The sequence below is a fragment of the Heliconius melpomene genome, chromosome 2 (assembly GCF_056956725.1).
Source record: "Heliconius melpomene rosina isolate 202511_hmr_F chromosome 2, ASM5695672v1, whole genome shotgun sequence".
NCBI classification, from domain to species: Eukaryota; Metazoa; Arthropoda; class Insecta; order Lepidoptera; family Nymphalidae; genus Heliconius; species Heliconius melpomene.
In genome coordinates, this window is record NC_140390.1 from 3,146,055 (window position 1) to 3,167,400 (window position 21,346).

The window sequence follows — 21,346 nt, forward strand, 5'->3', positions numbered from 1 at the left end:
TATAATAAAAATACTTTATTTATACTCTATATAATAAATAAAGTGGAAGTGTATGTTTATTTCCTTATTTAAATGCTAAGATCTATATAAATACTGGTCGAAATAACTTTTTTTGTTTTGTATGAAAGCTTCACATTCCTCAGGAATATAACATTTCAGTGTAATTCTTAGTTAGTTCTATTAGCTTAAATAAAGATCCGCAATATCGTCACAATAAGGAATAATGTGATAAAATATTAGAAACATACAAGCAAAAGTTATTCATTCCATAATAAAAATTAAGTTTAGCTTTTACAGCATTTAAGTCTGACGTATATTCCGTTTCTTTCTACCTACTCTGTATATGATACAGCGTCAAGCTAAAAAAAGATAGAAAAATATATAACTTAACATAATATAAGAAATATATTTGTAATGTTTTTTGGTTATAGTAATATTTTTTTCCTTTATTTAACTACTTTAATAAACATAACTTTCAAATACTGGAATATATTTTGTGTTTTATCAATATTATATAAAAAGGCGATGATTGTAAGTTCGATTCAAACAGGCATTAATTATTTTCATTTTCCCGCTTGTGTTGAAAGGTTGCGGCGTTCAAAACTGCCATCTCACAGGGAATTGCTGAAAATTAAATGAAAAATATAGTGTTTTAACACTAGATTGTCTGTTTCGTGAGGTCAAAAGATATGAGACTTTTATTTTACTTTAAAGTGATATTGTAATTTTTATTATTCTTGTCCAATATAAACATTTTTTTATTGATTTATCATCTATGCCTACCTGATATTATTATTTGTAATAATTAAAATAATACAAATTGTAATTTTTTACTATCCAAGCAGCTCATGACATTTACATATTAAAAAGCGCTTTAGAGCGGATACAAACCAGCATTTTCCGCACTCTATAGAAAAATCACGAAAACTAATAAGAAAAAAACAGGTTATTATATGAAATTCACGTTTCTCTATTAAGATTAATGATATCGATTGACCATCTCAGCATATCTCGGTCACGTACAAGTTAGCGCGTGCCTTAAAACTGTACTAAGAAGCCTTATCTAGATATTATCTTAAAACTTATATCTTATATTAGTTGAGTGTAATTATTATGCTCTTGGAGACCGTTCCCGATGTCACAATGTGGAAGTGCCTCGTCATATTGGTGATAGTACAGAGGGCTGTAAGTTTATTTAATATTTTCTAATTAATGTTAGTCATTTTTAAACAAATTTATAATTTTTATTCTCTATTTGAATGCGGTTTCATAATATATTTATTCGTCTACATTTATTTTAAAGTGGGAATTCTTTATATTACTTCTACCATTTTAAATATCACTAAATATTTTCTTTTATATTAAACTAAAAACATTTAATAAATACCGCTCTCGCAGTTATATAAAGGATATGAAAATATGTGAACCCGCACCTCTCGAACCGTCCAAATATTAGATTAGAGCCTTAAGAACTATAATATAGATATTAGGGATTGTTTGCACCATACAACCCAGAACGATGGGATGTAAAATATTATTGGATAGGGAGTTTAGACTATATAGTTTAGATAAAATATCTTATATATATAAAAGTTGATTAAAAATCTATTTTTTTCGAAATATGATTACGCTAATTTTATTATGTTTTGTCAGTTCTCGCTGGTTCTCGTATATAGCAGGGTAGGCAGAAGGGACCTAGTGTTATAATACTCCGTTCTCCACTTTCTGCAGATTTTTTTGCGTGTTGAGCAGCGAAACTCAACACCAGGCTTTTGTTTGTGGTTCCAGAGCGAAGAAATGAAAATATTTATAAATAATAATTCATTCCTCCGAGTGACGCTCGAACTCACAATCGTCGCGTTACGGTTTTATTCAATACTAGTGGGCCCGTGCGGCTACGCCTGCTTGAATTATACAAATGTTTATCTTAGTGTATTTAAAAACCGACCTAAGTACTTTAAAATGACATGACTTTTTTATTTATGAACCGATTATAATAATATAAATCCTAGATTTTTTCGGGAGCTTGCCAGAATCCAATAGTGAAAACCGCAACAAAATTGATTAAGCTGATTCTGAGATTAGCGAAAATAAATGCACAGACAAACAGATAAAAAATTAAAAATCATTGTTCGGGGTTCTATTACGTTAATAACGGTGCCCAATAAACATTTTTTTAAAATATCTTCCAAGTACAGACTCCGATATTCGATTTTATTATAGGTATTTCTTTTTATATTAGATTATTACTTACATATAAATGGTTCAAAAAAAAAATTAATAAATAATAAAAATAATAATTATTTTTAGATTTTATCACAACCTGTGAGCCATGAGAATAAAAGAGACACAAGGAATTTAAATTTTGAAGAATGTTGTCCATGCCCTAGTTCCGACAAAAGCAGTAAAAGGGAACAGGATTCGTGGGGTGATCAAGTGCCTCGTGATTGTCCTTGTAAAATAGCAAGTGACTCTGATACTGCTGCATCAGTCTTTAGACCTGTTATGAGAGCTGTGGAACCTTTCATGAGGTAATTATAGAAAAAATATTTTTGACTTACATATTTATCATATTTTTAAGGTTCATGAAAGCTATGTTTTTGACAATGAAAGCGAGAGAGTATACTAAAACGTCTAAAAGTAAAATTCTTCAATTTCGAAGTTGAAGTGAAATTTAAACCCAAACCACGGTATTTATTTTAATTTCTTAATTTAAATTTATTTAATTTCTTATATAATTTATAAATCGTTAGGAAGATTTCTTTTCATAACTTTCAGCCAATCAGTTTTACTTGGATAACAACAAATTGAGTACATTCTTGAATTCATTTTCTTTTTAAGCTTCTCGCCGAACATAGTAAGTTAAGTAGAAGGAAACTTGGGAACCTAGTGTTAAGATAATTTTACATTAAAACGCTTCCGTTCTCTGATTTCCGCCAAATTCTGTAGAATTTGTTTGTTGAGTGGCGCGACTCAATTTTCAAATTTTCTTTTATATTTAATAATTTATTCTGTGCATTACATTACATTTATTTTTTCTCAACTTTCATAGGACAGTTGAAAAATCAAGCGAACCTAAACCTTTACTAAGACCAGAAGTAGGACTAGCATCTTCTGTACTGGAGACATTACGTGAAGTTACTGACCAAGGATATCAAGAAGCTCTAGCCCGAGATGCAGCAAGAAGTGCAATTGACGCTTCCGAATTAAATATAATGGATCAAAAATCACCAAGAAATATTGTCAATATTATATTAAAACAAAAACATGATCATATAGATGACGTTATGCCTGAAGCGTCTCATGTTCAAGAAACACGTTACATACAGCCACCTTTGGCCAAAAGTAGCGGGAATAATGAAAATAGATTACAGTTATTTAGAAATACTTTATTGCCCTTATCTAAAGTGCCTAGTAAAGATCTGACGCACAATAAAATATTTGATATGGACAACAGTGCTAGTAACTTACAAGAGCAAACATTACAGCCGTTGAGAAGTAATTTATTTGAAGATTTTAAATTAAAATCAGATTTATTAAAGTCGAAACTATTTCCTATAGGAAACAGCTTGGGAATAGTAAAGTCTCATTTAGACACTGAAACTATCAAAAATCACAATATTAAGTTGCCATCATTACTAGATCATATCAAAATACCAAAAGAAAATGACCTCCGTACTATTTCCTCCAACATAAAGAATATCGATAAACATAGCCAACCTGACGTCATATTATCATCTCCAAGCAATGCAGAAAAGTATACTAATATACATTCTAATAACTTTAAAAACAGTCCTCAGTCATCATTTTTGAAAATGAATAATAATTTAGACTCAAAGAGAAATAATTTAAATATAAAAACCTCTAATAAAATCAAGAATATGTCTACTCAGCGAGAGTCAACATTACTATACAATAATGACAGAAGTGACATCGATGTTGCGGAAATATCTGACAATAATAACTGTAATGTATATAACGGCGTCGAGAACAATGGTGTTATAAATGATAATCATGTTCTTACACTTGATACTGCATCAAGTCCATCAGAAGTTTTAGAAGTACAAACGCCATCTGCAGCAAATGATGTGTTACAAATTAATGAAAATGAAGATTATGACATAGTCGATGAAGAAAATATTGGTGAAACAAACAGCTTGGGCGATAATTTTCACCATACAAACGTAGATGAAGTTGTTCCTTCATATAATAATGAACTACTTTGTGAAGAAAGTCCAGATCTAGTGCAATTAAAATCTATGAATACTGTAACCAAAACTGTTAATAAAAACGCAAAAGATGAAAATTTGTGTGATATTAACGATTTTGATGCTAGTGCTAGTAGCAATATTCCCCAAACTACAAACTTACGCGAAATCAGCGATACAAATATTCGATTAAATAATGTTAATGAAGCCAATGGAATAGATAATTTAAATTTTTATGAGCAGCGATCAGTCGATGAAAATATATTAACAACAACAGCAGAAAACATCACAATAGATGATAATCGCAACGTAAATGCGTTACCGAACATAAAGAAAAATATTCTAAAAACATTAGAGAATTTCAAGAAGACCAATGAACAAATTCAAGAAAAACTCAAAGCTAATGTTCAAGATGCTTTACAATCACTCGTGAAAAAGAATTCTGTTGTTGAGATTGAGTCATCACCAAACACAGTTGATACTAAAAAAGCCGATGACGACAATAAAAATAATAACATACAAACAATGGATTTACAAGAAATGTCGAATCGTATTTTAAATCTAAGTAATATAAAAGAAAATGAAAAATTAAGATATACTTTACAGTCAAGAGAAAATCAACCAAATGATTTTAAATACGACAACAATGATGAGCAATCTAATGACAACTATAGAAAAGTATCAGAGTTAGATGACGCATCTGAGCTCTTAAATGACATTTCATCCTCAGAGAAATTAAAGAGCTCTGGGATATTAAACTCAGCTAGTAACGATCATAAATTAAAAGAGATACAACAGAAAATATTAGACGATCCTTGTGTGAAATCTCCTACAAGTTCTAATTTGATTGAATCTAATATTAACTTGGATCAAAACGAAATGATCTCCGAAGCTAGTAGTCCTGTTGTTAGTAGTACACATCATGTAGTCCAACCAAAAAGTTTCAACGTAAAAAATGTTTTAGACAACTTTAAAACTTCTGTAACAGATTTTTTCAATAATCAAAGAGAGTCAATGTTACTCCCATCAGTCCGTGATAGTGAAAATGATAATACATTAATTAACGCTATATATGAAAAAAATGCACAAACATCTGAAAACTATTTACCAAGAACAAATAACCATCAAAGGTTAGATCTCCGTCCGAAAGTCAAGAACTCCAATAGTAATTTAAATTCATATAAGGCTAAAATAGCGGTGCCAGTGTCATTAAACAGAGAATCTTATAGAGACAATACTGAAAATAGTTCACCATTTAATACTTTACGAAACCAAATTGATACCTTAAATCCATTTCACCTGAAAAGATTAGGGAAAGATAACGCTGAGAAATATAACATTGGTTCTAAATCAGAAATATTTAACACGCTTCGGAATACACCTCACTCTACTGATGATTCTCAATTTAAACCTCATAACGTTTTGAAAAATATTCAAGATGCATTTGATTTACCATTGACAAAACCAGTATTTCGAAATGAAAAAAAATTGTTAAGTAAAACTAGTCCTAGTGATATTTTTGGAACTATTACTAAAACAAATAATGACTTGAACGAAAAATTCAGAGCATTTCATTTGGAGTTGAACGATAAAATTTCGTCATTTTCACAAAAAATTGCTGATGCTAGACATATGCAGGTAAAAAGTGAGCCGAGATTAAAAAATATTAAAAGTATTAGTAACTTGAAACACACTAAACTACCCAATGTAAAAGACAAAGACATGGGCAGAACATCGTTGTTGACAGTAAAAAAAAGCCCATTAAAATTAAATATCCCGCAGAGCTCCAACAAGTTAGTCCAAAAACTAAAAAATCCTACACAAGTAACATTGGATTCAAAAACATCACCATCGATAGCATATGCTACAAAACTAAAAGATGAGGCTGCTAAGCGAAAAGGTATAAAATTAAAATCGTTAAAAGAGAATAAGGTCACAATTATGTTTACAACAACAATTCGACCGAATTTGACATTAAAAAGGAAATATCCATTAAAGTCACAAACCACAAATCCGGAAATAAAATCCGAATTAAAATCGAGCGAACCTAGAAGTTCAGCGAGTGAAAGAATTGTATCACGAGTACCATATTCAAATAGACCAACTCAAAATGAAGAAGAAATGTCCAATTATGATGAACTAGCGTCTGATAATAAATTTCACGATTCGACTAACACCAATAGCAATTCTGAAGGCACGAATAGAAGAAAAGCAGCAAATTCTGTAATTTCTAAGATACGAGAGGCAGTTAAAGTTAAAGGCAATGGGGGTTCTAGAAAAATCGATAATAATAATAAGTTAAGATCTGACCCAGGAGAAGTATTATCAGCCTCCAATTTAAATCCTGTTGCTTTAAAAGATAGGTCGTTAAAAGAAAACGTGTCGTATAAATGTAAAATGATGTGTTTTGAAGACCATGCCGATGTTTAATAGTTATAAAATTAACTATAATATAGATAAAATATAAGAATTATTGTTGTAAATAGTTCTAATGTAATATTTAGTAATAATTATAAGAAATATATAAAAAACAACAACTTTTGTTCTCATTATTGACGTGTATTTTTTTCTGGAAACGGATATCACAGTACGGTAGATGAAAGTTACTAAAGTTATCCTTTTCACCGCAGAAGAAAAATAAGGAAAAGTAAGAAAAATCCTAAAATCAAATATGCGGAGTCAACTTCAGAACGGCCACGACTCCTTGAGCGCACTATAGTAACAAGACTTGTATCGTTACTGAGAAGTGTCTAACTTCATACTATACACATACAGTATCCACTTACTTACCAATGTTAATGGAATTTGTTAATGAATAGATAGAATGTCTTTTAGAGAATAAAATTAAATAATGAAATGAAAAAAGCTTTTAAAAAGAACAGATCTGTCGTGGCGCAGGGGCCCAAGCGTGTGGCTAAATGCGACAGGCTGTGGGTTCGATTCCCACTCGAGGAAATAGAATATTTAATATTTTCATTTTCTTCGCTCTAGTGTCGAGGCAAAAAAAGGCTTAGAGTTCCGTCAACACCCACTGTCATCAGAATCCACCAGAAAATGGGGAGCAGAGTGTCTAAACACTAGGCTCTCACTGTCTACCCTGCTATTAGCGGGATACAGCGTGAAGGTGAAAAAAAATGTAGAAAAATTGGAGGGAGAAAGAAGGACCTATTTATGATAAGTACTCCGTGCCTTACCAATGCTTATAGAGTACATGGCCTATAGGAAGTATAGGAAATACATATAGGACTATTTAATTGTTTGTAAGTACTACTTTGATTTTTCTATGATTTCCAAAGTACAATTAAATATTTTGCAACTTAATTTAAATTAACTTAAAAATAATTACCGTCTTGTTGCGTAAAAGGACACTTTAAAAGGATACATAAAAATATATTTAATGTAAAAAAGGACGAATTATCGTTATAATAAATATTAATATGCTGAAATTACAGACCATTAGAAGAAGTAAATAAAAACTTCCTGGCATGTAAATTAATTACATATAGACTTGTGAAACATTATTTCAACAACTAAATCCACGATATATTTGTTCTTGTTTTAAAAAAAAAATCTAATAGCTTCTCGTTATATCCCGTAGACAGAGGGAACCTAGAGTTAAGACACTCCGTTCCCCTCTTTCCGCCGAATGCGAGAGACATTGCTTGTTGAGAGGCGGAATTCAACGCCTCGCTTCGCCTCGACACCAGACGACACCAGAGCGAAGAAATGTAAATATAAATTTAAATAAATATTTCCTTTTCTCGAGTGGGGATCGAACCCACAACCAGTCCCACCTTCGTGCCCCTGCACCACGACCGGCCTGGCCTCACTGTTTTTAAGTCCGTTTAAAAATATTTACTTTGACCTTACGCTGAACTCTTAACAAGCTATAGTTGATTATATCAGTTCAGTACGGGCAGAGCGTGCTCTGTTATCGTACGTTGGATAAAATGAAGTTAGCCCATATATTTATATTTATTGTGTTTATATTTAAAGGAACTGTTTTTGCAGGTGAGTTTCACCATTTAAGTTTCATCATATATCAGTATCTTTTTATAATAATACTAGCGACCCTCTTGCGGCTTCGCCCGCTTTTACTACTGGATTATTCATATAATGTATGTTTGCAAAGCACTTAAGATAATGTGAAAATTAATTAAACCCTAATGCAACCCACATTTTCGTAGTTTCAATAAGGATTTTCCAATTGTTTTACACAGCAAGGATTTTTTAGTAGGTACCGTAATTTTAAATCTGTGCTACTAATATTTTCAAGTACTTATTAAAATATATTTAAATGACTATTTTTAGATAGTTAAATGACTATTTTTAAACGGAAGAAATTATAAACAAAAGCCTACCTACTAATAACTACTACAAAAAATATATCGCGCTGAAATAATACATTCAACTCTAATTATCCAATACGTGCAAACGCATCTAAATCTTCGTTGCTATAAAGGCAGGCGGGTTTTTTTTTGCTTGTGGTTAATGCTGAAGAGGGTATTCTGTCCCTGATGAAAAGCAAGCACTACGTGGCTGCCTGTGAGGAAAATTAAATAGAATGCATCGGCCGGGAATCAAACACGGGCCGCCCGCGTGGCAGGCGAGCATTCTACCACTGAACCACCGATGCGTGTAAGGCAGGCGGGCGCGGCGGACGCATGGCGAGTGGCGAGCCGTTTCGCAGCAAGGATTTTTTGATATTGTAACAACTTCTAAAGTACTTATTAAAATGAAAAACAGTAAAGACAGTTTTGATCTACATTAAATGGCCAACGTAACTAATGTACTTATTTATATGCTGAGAGTAAGGGATAAGTAAAACTTGAGTCGATACTGCTGAAGTGTCAACGACGTGATGTGTCAACAATTAAATGCGTTTTTCTCTTAAACTATTCGCAATTTCGAAATTGTGTAAAAAGCAAATTTTATCTTCGTTTAACGTAGAAAATTAATAAAGTATTTTAAAGGATAAGGATTAATACCATTATGGGAAAATATCCCTCACAATAAAAAATATATTGAAATTATTATTTTTAGACAGAAATATGATCACTACACGTTATCCTTAAAAGATAAAAATATGCTCTCGCGGACTTTTTTGTAGATCTCATTGAGAGGAACAATACTCCAGTACATTTTTTTCATGGAGTACTTACCATAAAAACAGCGCATGCGCGAAAGTGTCTCAGCGGGTAGGACTTTATTCATATTTTTCGTATTTATGTTAATTTACATAAGAATGTACAAATAATAAACTATATATAAACCTTCTACGAAAAATACTCGACCTAATGGTGAAAACCGCAAATAAATCCGTTGGGTGGTTTAGAAGAAGAAGAGTTAGAAACAACAGACAGACACGAAAAGCGACTTTGTTTTATAAGATATAGGATAGGATAGGATTTAACATCTTGTATAGTTAATTATTTATCTATTATCTTTCTTTGGTGAAGAAAAATATACAGACAAACCTTCGATTTAGCCTAAATGTAGTTCCATATTTGCCAAATATAATATGTAGTTCCATATTAACATATTGCTTAATGTTTGTAATTTATTTTTATATATATATATGTATATATATATATGTATATATATATATATATATATATATATATATATATATATATATATATATATATATATATCAATTTTCCTTAAGCGACCGTAAATTACTCATCTTTTCCATGCACATTATTAATTATCTTTAATAATGAAAGATATTACTGGCGATAATATTATCTTCTAAATAAAATAAATAAATCAGTTTCACGCTTTATCCCGCATATAGCAGGATAAGCAGAGGAAACCAGAGTGTTAAGACACTCTGTTCCCTACTTTACGCCGAATTATTTGAGGCATTGCGAGTTGAGTGGCGGTACTCAACGACTAGGACTTTTGCCTTAATGCCAGAGCGAAGTAAAGACAATATTAAAAAATAATAATTCATTCTCCCGAATAGGGATCGAACCCACAACCGTCGCGTTACAGTCACGCCCTTGTGCCCCTGTGTCACGACGGCCTGTATTTCCTCTATTTTCTTTAAATTATTATGCAATAACTTTCGGTATTCATGTTTTATTATAATTATTTTTATACGTTTCTTAATTTTCTTTGAGATAAGGCAAAAGAAATTCTGTCCTGTCCTGTAAAGATGATTCATTTTCACATTTTATTTTTGAAATTGACGGAATTACACCATGCATTGTTTTACCAAATTGGGAAAATATAAATAATAGGTGCTTCACTTTTTCCTCATAGCGGAAAAGGCAGGGAACCTAGTGTTAATTTAAAAGGAATGTCCTTTTAAATTAAGACACTTCCGTTACCCATTTTCCACAGAATTCTCGAAGAGTTGCCCGCTTCAACCGCTTAGTTCCACAATCTAGGGGACACCTACAATATATCTAAAAATATCTAATTTTCCTTACCGTTTATAGATAGACCGTGTGCTGCGAGGCAAATAGAAGATGAATCTGTGGTTTGTGTGTGTAACTTGACATACTGCGATGAGATATCGAGAGAGGATCCGGAATCCGGGACCTATATAGCTTACACATCGTCTCAGGTCTGTCTTCTTGCATCCTTACCCTCGTTTTCTATTTTTTTAGAAAAAAAGACGGCCAGTTTTCTTACGTAATTTTTTTTTTACGTTATTTGTTAAATTAAATTGTTATTATTTATTATTATTTTATTTTATTATTGTTATTAAATTGTTTGTTAAATAAAATAAAAATCTGATAATATCGTGTGAATTCTAATAGATGTGGAATGAGACCCAAGTTAAATATTAACTAATACGTCGTTCTCGATTTCACTGAAAAATGTATGGAAGTTCTATATGAGTGTTGAGTTCTGTGTTCACTCAGGATTAAGTTCAAGTTATTTTCTACCACCTGTGAGAGAACCTAGTGCTAAGACATTCCGTTTCCCACTTTCCGCCGAGTCCTTCAGTTATTGTGTGTTGAGTGGCGGAACTTAACATCGCGCTTGCTTTTGTTATCAAAACAAAGGAATGAATATCACCATCAACATCATCATCATCATCATTATCAGCCTGTCCTCTCCAATGGCACGCCACTGAGCTCGATCTTCAGCTCTTCGCGTCCAGCCGTGAAATGAAAATATCAATAAATAATAATTCATTCCTCCGAATGGAGATCGAACTCGCAACCGTCGCGTTTACAGTCACACGCTTGTTCCACTGCGCCATGAGAACTCACATACACATAGTATGTACAACACACATGTACATACATTCTTCTTCTTCTTCTTCCTGGCATTAATCCCGGCTATTACCAGGGTCTGCCTTCCTACGCAATCTACTCCACTTTGCACGATCTACATACAAGGTACATACATTATATAAAGAACTACATCATTAAAGAAATATTATTTAAATATATAATTTTAGCCTTTATTTTTAGCATCAACATTTTTTTTTTTTTAACAAATCTTTAAATACTATGTGTACTATATGTATTATTTATTTATTATGTTTATTTTACTGTATAGTAATGTATATTTATCGTATATGTATGTGTTATTTATTTAGTGTATATTAATTATATATATTTATTTATTTATATTATTATTAAATTCCTTATATTATAATTTAATGCACCACCCACCACCTTCTTTTTTATACAATTCCAACAACCAAAGGTTGCCTGGAAGAGATCGCTTCAAGCGATAAGGCCGCCTTATTGTACATGTTTTTGTTCATTTTTGTATATAAATTGTGTAAAATTTTGTTGTTTTTGTGCAATAAAGGATATTGTACCTATTGTATTGTATTGTATTATATAATGTAATCATTATTGTTAAGTATTTATGATAGTGATAAAGTGAAGACTGGTTCCTGTAGATAACACTATCTTTCATTCATGATTTATTGACCAGTTATTCAGATTAAAAGCTCTTTTCAGGCAGGGTCACGGTTCCTTAAAACAATTGGATCATGGAGTGTTCACGATGACAGTAAGTTATTTTTAATTTTTTTTTTAGCTTCACTAAGTATTCCTCACATAGCGGGGTTGACAGAGGGAACTTGGGAACCTAGTGTTAAGATAATTCGTTCCCATTAACACTTTTCCGTTTTCCCATTTTTCGTTGCATTGTAGAGGTACTGTGTGTTATAACTCAACGTCGCGTTACCAGGGCGAGCCTTATCACTAAAAGTGATCTCTTCCAGGCTATTGAATTGAGAAGGGCAGGAACTTGGTGAAAATACCATTTTTTATGTACAAAATCGTTAAAATAAGCTTATATAATTTCAGGTACATGCTGCTCTACAACATTGGAACTTGATACAAATATTGTCTATCAAAAAATTCAAGGGTTTGGAGGTGCGGTATCTGATGCTGCCGCAATTAATTGGAACAGTTTACCTTCTCTTTTAAGGGATGCTTTAATCAAGTATGGTTTTTTTAGCTTCTTGCCGTGTCCTGTATATAGCGGGTCAGGCAGAGGGAACCTGGGAACCTAGTGTGAAGACACTCCGTTCCCCATTTTCCGCCAAATTCTGGTGGGACTTCGTGTTGATATATTATTTTATTATAATATAAATATTTATATTCCTTTACAGTTCATATTACAGTGACATTGGCTTAGAATACAACATGTTAAGAGTACCGATAGGTGGTACAGATTTCTCTACTCATTTTTACGCATATAACGAATTACCTATAAACGATGAGCACCTCACAAACTTTACACTGGCTCCCGAAGATATAAACTTTAAGGTAAATTTTGTTTTGCTTCACGCTGTATCCCGCACATAGCGGGATGGTCAGATGGAGCCTGGGAGCCTAGTGTTAAGACACTATGTTCTCATTAAGTACTACTGTTTCCCAGTTTCCATGGAATTCTCGAGTCATTGCGTGATAAGTTTTACAGGCTGTCGAGGCCCAGTGGCACAAGGGTGTGACTGTATCGCGATGGTTGTGGGTTCGATCCCCACTCGAGGAAGTGAAATATTTATCTAAATTTATATTTCCATTCCTACGCTGTGGTTTCGAGGCATAGCGCGGCGTTGAGTTCCGCCACTCGACCATTTACTCGTATTAACGTTAAAATAAATTATGAAACAGTTCTTTTGTAAATGGATTTTTTGTCACTACATTAGCAAACATGTGTTGCATATAATTTAACAATACCTTCTAATGGTTTTCTAATTTATGTACATTTATATTGATATTATTATTAAGGAATGGAGGCCAGGTGCAGGGGCACAAGCCTGTTACGTGGCAGGTTTTGGATTCGAACCCATTTCGGAGGAATAAATAATTTTCTTTGGCAAAGCACAGGTTTGGGTTCCGCCAGTCAAAACGCTAAAGTTTCTAATTTCCCGCTACATAGAATAAAGCTGTGGAATATAATATGAAATATGAAATCTCCCTACGGCAAATATTCAAAAATACACATATCTATATTTTTGTCTGTTCTTTACTACTACACAGACGTCACTTTTGTGTGACCATATCTTATTGCTTTTCTTATTAAACATAAATTATATTTTTCTTTCACCAGATCCCCATGATACATTCACTGCTGAAAGTTGCAACAGAACCCGTCCACATAGTAGCGACCACCTGGTCTCCTCCATTATGGATGAAAACTAAGCCAACATATGGAGGACGTACAATGCTAAAGCCTGAATATTATCAAACATATGCCGATTATCATTTGAGGTAAAAACCAGGCCACTCTTGGCGCAGGAGCACAAGTGTGTAACTGTAAATGCGACTGGTTGTGGGTTAGATCCCCATTCGAAGAGGTAAAATATTCTCTCTGGCACCAAGGCTTCTGCCTTAAATTTCGCAACTTAACAAACTATGCCACAAAAAATCGGCGGAACGTGACGAACCAATTGCCTTAACACTAGGTTCCCTCTGCCTACCCTGCTATAAATATTCGTAATTTCTAGGTTCCTGCAAAAATATCACGAGCATGGTATTTCCATATGGGGAATCACAACAACGAATGAGCCAACCGATGGTGCTTATGGTTTAGCGACTTTCAACGCTCTTGGATGGGATATTGGTAATATGGTGAGAACTATTATGAAACAGTAGAATAGAATAAATTTAGAAAATTTTATAGCAGCAGCTTCACGCAGTATCGTGACAGTTGTGGATTCGATGCCCATTCTGGAAGATGAAATGTTTAATAGTTTTCATTTCCTCGCTCTCTCCTCGAAAATGGCGACCAGAATGGGATCAGAATGTCTCAACATTAGGTTTCCAGGAATGAAGCCGTGAAGCTAGAAAAAATATTATAAATCTAGTCTTTTTTTAAGATATTACAAATTTTAGGCCAAATGGATTATAAACAACTTGGGGCCTACAATACGTAATTCTGAATTTCAACATATCAAAATCATCGGTGGTGACGATCAGAGGCTTACAATCCCGCTATGGTTTAATTTGGTAAGAAATTCAGATAATATATACATAAATAATAAAATCTTTGGTTTTTTTTATTTTTTTACGAAGTTATTTATGAAGTTAATTTAATTTAATTTATGAAGTTATGAACTTAACATAATAAATAAAAAGTAAAGTTTACCTGTTAATTGTTATTGCGGCCAAGATTGACCTTAATATTCTACTAATATTATAAATGTGAAAGTTTGTTGTTGTGAGGATGATGTTTATTCCCCTTTAACGCTAAAACTACTAAACAGATTTAGATTAAACTTTACAATAATATACCTTATATGTCAAACTAAAACAAGGGGTATAATTTATTAAAGATTTAGAATAATTTGGCTATAATATAACATGAGTTATAAGCGGGCGAAGTCGTATGGTAATTGATATAATAAGTTGATCTAATAACAGTTTTTATGTTTTTCTCTAGATGGTACTTCGCTTTCCGAAAGTATTAGACTATATAGATGGTATCGGAGTTCACTATTACACCGACAAATTCGTATCACCTACGATTTTTGATTTCGTGACCTCAACACACCCTGAAAAATTCGTTTTGGCCACCGAAGCTGCTGAAGGTATGCTAAGTAAATAATAATAAATGTAATAAATAAATGTAATAAATAGATTAGAAAATTATTTTAACTTTTTCGATGTAGTAGTAACAAGAGAAATCTCAAAAATTAAACGAAATCCGGGTGGATGAAGTTTCTTAAATCCTAATACTAGGCTCTGTCTATAGCTCGACAAATACTTTATGAAATATTTGTCAAGTCAATCTGGCAGGTGTACAGTCGTGTGCATAATGTTAAGTATGCGGAGTTCGGCGTCATTTTGTGTCATATACACAAATGGCGCAGTAAATGACACTTGACGTCGCGTTCTACTGTACTTCAGTGTAGTAATTGGGCCCGCGGGACAGCGGTGCGGTGTGAGCGGGGACGTTCCCCTGTAGGGTAGTTCTTGTAAGACTATACTCCACTGTATACTTAAATATAATCAAAAAATAAATTCTTTATTTTATGTAATAAGGCTTATCATTTAACTACATATACGTGTTATATGTGGGTAGTTTCTAAATATCGATAGTTATAGAATATAAAAACCATATACCTACATATGAATTTAAATATGGACAAGTAACTTTTCAGGTAGCTTTCCTTGGCAAATTGAAAAATTAGTGCCGGGATCATGGGCGAGGGGCAGATCGTATATGATAGATATCATCGAAGTAAGTTTATAATATAAATTAATTTTACGAGTATGCTACTACTTTTTGGCGGCGCTCAACCATTTTTTTTTTTCAATTTATTACACAAAAAGTGTACCAAAACATTGCTGGCTTGGAATTTCATTTAATACTAGTTTGTGCTTTTGTGTAATTTATAGTCGAATTTATATAAAATTATTAATTTCTGTCTCCATGAGTACCTACGTCCTATAAGTGACGTCTATGCAAAATTTGAGACTCCTAGCATTTGTAGTAACGAAGTTTCATACAAACTTTCAACCCCAAAAACAACCCCTTAGAAGTCGAATATTGCAAATTCCCGTCTTAGCGGGCACCTACGTCCTATAAACAACTCCTATGCAAAATTTGAGATTCCTAGCACATGTAGTTTCTGAGATTTCGTGATGAGTGAGTGACCTTTCGATTTTATATATACAGATAGATAAAACGGTATACTAGTAGAAAAGAAATTGCACAGGCCTTAGATCTAGCTATGAGCATAGATGCCGGAGTTAAAGTTTCATTAGGTCTGACTTGATTTTTTTTAGCTTCATTCTGTATTCAGCACATATCAGGGTAGGCATAGGGAACCTGGGAACCTAGTGTTAAGACACTCTATTCCCATTAATACACTTCCGTTCCCCATTTTTCGCCGAATTCTGGAGACATTGCTTGTTGAGTGGCTGAACTCAACCCTGCAGTCGACACCAGAGCGAAGAAATGAAAATATTAAAAATAGAATTTCTTCGAGTGGGAATCGAACCTATAACTTACCTATACAGGCACACGCTTGTGCCCTGCGCCACGACTGGCCTCTAATCACTTGATTATTGTAAAAACTAAATCTAATTTCTTGAATCATCCTATCGAAAAAGAGTAAATTTGTCGAACCAGTCTCTTTGCGTACGCTTTGCGTATAGTTTTAGTTAATGATATCATTATGTTTTTATGTTTCAGGATTTAAATTACAATTTAGTTGGTTGGCTTGATTGGAATCTGTGCTTGGACCCCCAAGGCCGTCCTAATTGGGCGAGCAACTTCGTGGACTCAGCTATAATTGTAGATAAAGATAAACAAGAGTTCTTCAAAAATCCAATGTTTTACGCGATCGGACATTTCTCCAAATTTGTACCACGAGGTTCCCAGAGGATAAAATTGGTAGAAGAACACTGGTTCCCACCATCTCATCTGCACCATGTGGCTTTTATTACACCAAGAAACACTATAGTTGTAATTATTTATAATGAGTAAGTATTCAAGAATAATGATAATTTTAAGCCGTGATAAAAAAAAACAGAGGGTGGACAGAGGGCGGGTTCGATTCCCACTCGAGGAAATGAAATATTTAATATATGCATTTCTTCGCTCTGGTGTTAGGGCAAAGTGCGGCTTTGAGCTTCACCGTTCAGCACACAATGCCTGGAGGCATTCCTGGCTGCCTCAAAAGTTCATAAAAAAATATTTAGAAATATAATAATTTAATCATTATTAATTGTTTTTTGAATATTGAATTTAATATGTCAAACTGTATTTTATAATTATGTTACAGTAGCAAAGACAAAGTGATTAAGCTAAGGAACGGAAAGAAACAAACACGAATACCTCTCGAGGCACATTCTATCACTACTATCGAATTTCCTAACGAATGAAAAGTTTTTAAATTATTGTTTATTATATTATATTATATAAGCAACAGTTTAATATAGAAAATATTGTAAAAATAAAAGCTTAAATCCATAAGCTGTTTTAATGTCCTTACATAGTTTCCCAGTACACTTATATTGGTATTAAAATATGTTTTTTATTAAAAAAAGATATCTAGTGTTATGACGACTGTCACTCAACACACAGAATCTTAATGGGAACGGAGTGTCTGATCACTAGGTTTTCAGGTTCCCTCTGCCTATCCTGATATAGGGATACAGCTAGGGGCCAAAAAGAATATTATACTTTATCACTTTTACTTATTCATATTCAATTAAATATAATATAAGATATTATTTATACATTTTTATAGTTATTAGTCCTTCAATTAATTCGTCATATAAAATTAAGGCATGTTTAATAATATTCAAAAAATTCTTAAAATACATTTTATATAAAAAAAAACAATTAAAATTACAAATTATCAATTATCCAATCATAATAAGAAGAGATACGGACAAATACTCCTGGGAAATAGGGGTGAGCGCAGTCGTGACCCCAAGAAACCACCCCTACGACACTTGAGTTATATATGAGAGGTCCCCCCGAGTCACCTTGACAGGCATCTTTGCCACCCACATCGGGGATGCCAGCACAAATATTCTCTGGAATAATATCTGGAGTTCCACCAAATTCTGGTATCGTTTTCAAATATGCATACCTAGATGTGCATGTTTCATGATTGATAGTTTCTATATCAACCTTTTGAAGAACATCCGGTTGGAAGCCACCTGACTGGAAAGATAATAAATAATAATTGCTAATTAATCAAATAATGTTATTACTATCTTGTATTTATCTATCTACCGCTACCGCAACAAAGAAATGTTATAGATTTAAAAATTACTACCTTGTTTCAAAAACACTCCCTTCTCGCACTTTCCGTCAAATTCTGGAACCACTCGAGACGCAATCAGCAACGCCTCCAGAATTCGGCGGAAAATTGGGAAAAGAGTGTCTTAACACTAGGTCCCCTCTGCCTACCCTGCTGGGCGATACGATAAAAAAAACTGTGCAGATTATTGTTATAAAGTTACGTACCGCGAGAGCACCAAATCCTATGGTTGTCACCAATGAGTTGTCTGGAATTTGAATATTTGGTGGAGCTAAGGTGGCCAGTCCTATCTTGTTAGACAGTACTGCAGGTGTAGACAATTTTAAAATTCCAATATCATGGTATAAAAGGTTTGCTATATATCTAGGATGATATATTAACTCCTTAACTTGGAGCAATTCACCGCCGCTCCAAGTTGAAGACGAGCCAACGCGTACTGCCCAAACGCTAATGGGGAAAATGGCAACAGGACTGAAAATCACAAGAAAATATTGTCATTATAGAGATTTTGAAAGTAATGAAGAAAGTTTTAATTCGGTAAATAATATTTAATCATTAACTTTACTATAATTTGGTTATATAACATGAGGACGTTTGAGTTTGGTGTCAGTTGTGGTGCAGCGCGCGATTGTAAGCGCGACAGGTGGGATGTGGATTCGATTCCTATTCGAGGAAATGAAATATTTGATACCTTCATTTTCTCGCTCTGGTAAAAAGATAAAGCACAGCGCTGAATTCTGTCACTCAACACGCAGTACCTCCTGAAAGTGTACGGGAGTGTCTTAATGGGAACAGAGTGACTTCCCTAGGTCCCCAGGTTCCCTCTACTTATACTACTATGTGAAATAAAACGTGTAGGGAGAATTACCAAATGTACTTTTAAAGTAATTATAGATATGTTCGCATTTATGCTAGGCATATAAATTTCTTAGTTCGTTCGTGGACTCTACAATAACAACATTTTTGAGCGGATATTCTTTATCTTTACTTACCTACATCGCTCGCTCGCTTTATTTATGGGCGATGTTATCTATAAATTATCTAATTGGACGCAATGGTAATAAATTCAACTCCTACGTTCTTGTCTTAAATACCTCCAGAATTCAGCAGAAAATGGGGAACGGAGTATTGTAACACTAGGTTCCCTCCGCCTGCTCTCTCATCTGGCCGCTGAGCGCCTTTAATTTTCCGAAAAGTATTGAACACAGTTTCCCACATTTCTTACTTCAAAACGATAGAAAATATTTATCAATAAAAATAGAATACTCACTCTAAGCAATGAGCGGCAGAGAGAACAGCAGTTTCCCTGATAAGAGACCCACCGCACAGAGAATTGTATACACCCCACAGTCCTATCAGAAGGTGACTCATAAACGGAAATTCTTCCACAGAAGCTTCAATGCCTCCAACTATACGCGGGGATTGATACGTACTAAATACATCTTGAGGAGCAGCTAAAAATATAAATGTAGGACTTATTTAAAATTAATTGATTTTAGGGCACAAGCGAAAGGTTTTGGATTCGATTCCAACTCGAGGAAATTAAATATTTTCATTTCTTCGCTGTGGTGTCGGGGAAGGAGGTAAGCGTGGCGTTGAATTTCGCCATTGAACACGTAATGTCTCCAGAATACGCTCAAATTCATATATTACTTTAAGAAAGTAATTTAATTCTAGCACACAGAAATGAGGCTTTTCTATACAAATGCGTTAACCAGCATGACCGTTAGCGTCACGAATAATTGTTACAAATAGATATAAGTATTACAGAGCAAAATATAACACTATTTTTGAAATAACTATTTCCAATCTAGTAAACACTTTCTATTTGGTAAAATATATTGATGTGTTGACTCAGCACAATGGACTCAATGATTTATTTTGAAAATGACATCATGAAAATTTAATTAAGAATAGTATGAATTAAATTCAGCGCCAAACAAGACAGTCTCTATATATCGCTTAAATAAGTTTCAGATATATAAAGTAAGAATTACTATACAAAAATAGTATTCGATTGAAATTTGATATCTAGAGCCATTTTCATTATGATTAATTAAATAGAACACATCTTACCAATAGCGGCTCCGATAACTGTCAATAAAATAATGGAACGCATCTTTTAAAATATAAGTAAAGTAGTAGTAGTTAGTAATCGGTGTTCTTTTTATACAATATTTTTATCTGTATCAATTAGATAAATTAATTTTTGGGTTCCCTATCTTTTAAGGAAAAAAGGAACCCTTATAAGATCATTTTGTTGTCCATCAGTTTGTCTGTTTGTCAAGAACACTAGCACGAGATATCGAGTTGAAGTTCAAACTATATACCTACTCCGATCTACGGCCCCATGATTTTCTGAAAAAAAAAACGTATTCCTACATTTACTTAAAACAAATTATATCGCAAAAAACGCGTACTTCTATTTATATTCATAGTGATAAAGGAAATCAATATTTATAGGAAACTTCCGGTTGACCGAGAATTATGAAATTTGGGAGCTAGCATCTACAGGTAATACTAGTTCAGAAAATTATCTGAAAACTGTACATTTGTGGTTAAATCCTAAAAATATAAGCTTTAAAATGGGGGCAAAGTTTGATATTGAGGCCGTTAGTTCAAGTGAGGTGACAGATGAAAGGGCTCTGGCCAAGCTGAACTTGAATTTCAGAAAAGGCTCGAGATCTCTAATTATTGATACCTACTTGAATTTGTAACGTACAGTGTGTGTATTTCCTTATTAAGGTAATCTGATGAAGATAACATGTTTTATCCATGTTAGTCACTTTGAATTTTTTTGATAAATAAGCATTATACTTTGGTTATTTAATAGGTCCACCTGGACCTGGAACATTATTAATTGATAAGAGAACGCAACCCTAACCTAAAAATTAGCAGACGATTATCATTAATTTACTTGTTTGTATAA

The 21,346-nt window shown here is 33.2% G+C and overlaps 2 protein-coding genes and 1 pseudogene across 3 annotated transcripts; 2 read left to right on the forward strand and 1 right to left on the reverse strand.

The window, feature by feature from the left end:
* The first annotated feature begins 1,042 nt into the window (after positions 1-1,042).
* On the forward strand, positions 1,043-6,744 carry LOC146540369 (uncharacterized). Its single transcript, XM_085198314.1, has 3 exons — positions 1,043-1,185; positions 2,311-2,531; positions 3,053-6,744. Exons 1-3 carry the CDS (start codon positions 1,114-1,116, stop codon positions 6,636-6,638), a joined length of 3,879 nt encoding a protein of 1,292 aa, XP_085054440.1. The 5' UTR covers positions 1,043-1,113; the 3' UTR covers positions 6,639-6,744.
* Positions 6,745-8,029: 1,285 nt separating this feature from the next.
* On the forward strand, positions 8,030-17,615 carry LOC146540370 (lysosomal acid glucosylceramidase-like). Of its 2 annotated transcripts, none has more exons than XM_085198331.1 (12): positions 8,030-8,219; positions 10,655-10,782; positions 12,143-12,194; positions 12,494-12,632; positions 12,802-12,958; positions 13,746-13,906; positions 14,143-14,266; positions 14,531-14,644; positions 15,078-15,225; positions 15,799-15,878; positions 16,836-17,125; positions 17,431-17,615. In XM_085198331.1, the coding sequence occupies exons 1-12, from the start codon at positions 8,159-8,161 to the stop codon at positions 17,525-17,527; spliced, it is 1,551 nt and encodes a 516-aa protein (XP_085054457.1). In that variant the 5' UTR covers positions 8,030-8,158; the 3' UTR covers positions 17,528-17,615. The 2 variants fall into 2 exon arrangements, with proteins under 2 accessions (XP_085054457.1, XP_085054452.1); XM_085198326.1 differs by having other exon boundaries at positions 8,032-8,219; positions 17,428-17,615.
* A 319-nt stretch (positions 17,616-17,934) lies between these two features.
* Positions 17,935-19,913, reverse strand: LOC146540371 (trypsin CFT-1 pseudogene; annotated as a pseudogene).
* Between the last annotated feature and the right edge of the window lie 1,433 nt (positions 19,914-21,346).

Coding starts and splice junctions, on each gene's coding strand:
- LOC146540369 (XM_085198314.1), top strand. CDS start 1,114: ATGCTCTTGGAGACCGTTCCCGATGTCACAATGTGGAAGTGCCTCGTC. Junction 1,186..2,310: donor TGGTGATAGTACAGAGGGCT/GTAAGTTTATTT, acceptor AATTATTTTTAG/ATTTTATCACAACCTGTGAG. Junction 2,532..3,052: donor GCTGTGGAACCTTTCATGAG/GTAATTATAGAA, acceptor CAACTTTCATAG/GACAGTTGAAAAATCAAGCG.
- LOC146540370 (XM_085198326.1), top strand. CDS start 8,159: ATGAAGTTAGCCCATATATTTATATTTATTGTGTTTATATTTAAAGGA. Junction 10,783..12,142: donor TAGCTTACACATCGTCTCAG/GTCTGTCTTCTT, acceptor AGCTCTTTTCAG/GCAGGGTCACGGTTCCTTAA. Junction 12,195..12,493: donor ATGGAGTGTTCACGATGACA/GTAAGTTATTTT, acceptor ATATAATTTCAG/GTACATGCTGCTCTACAACA.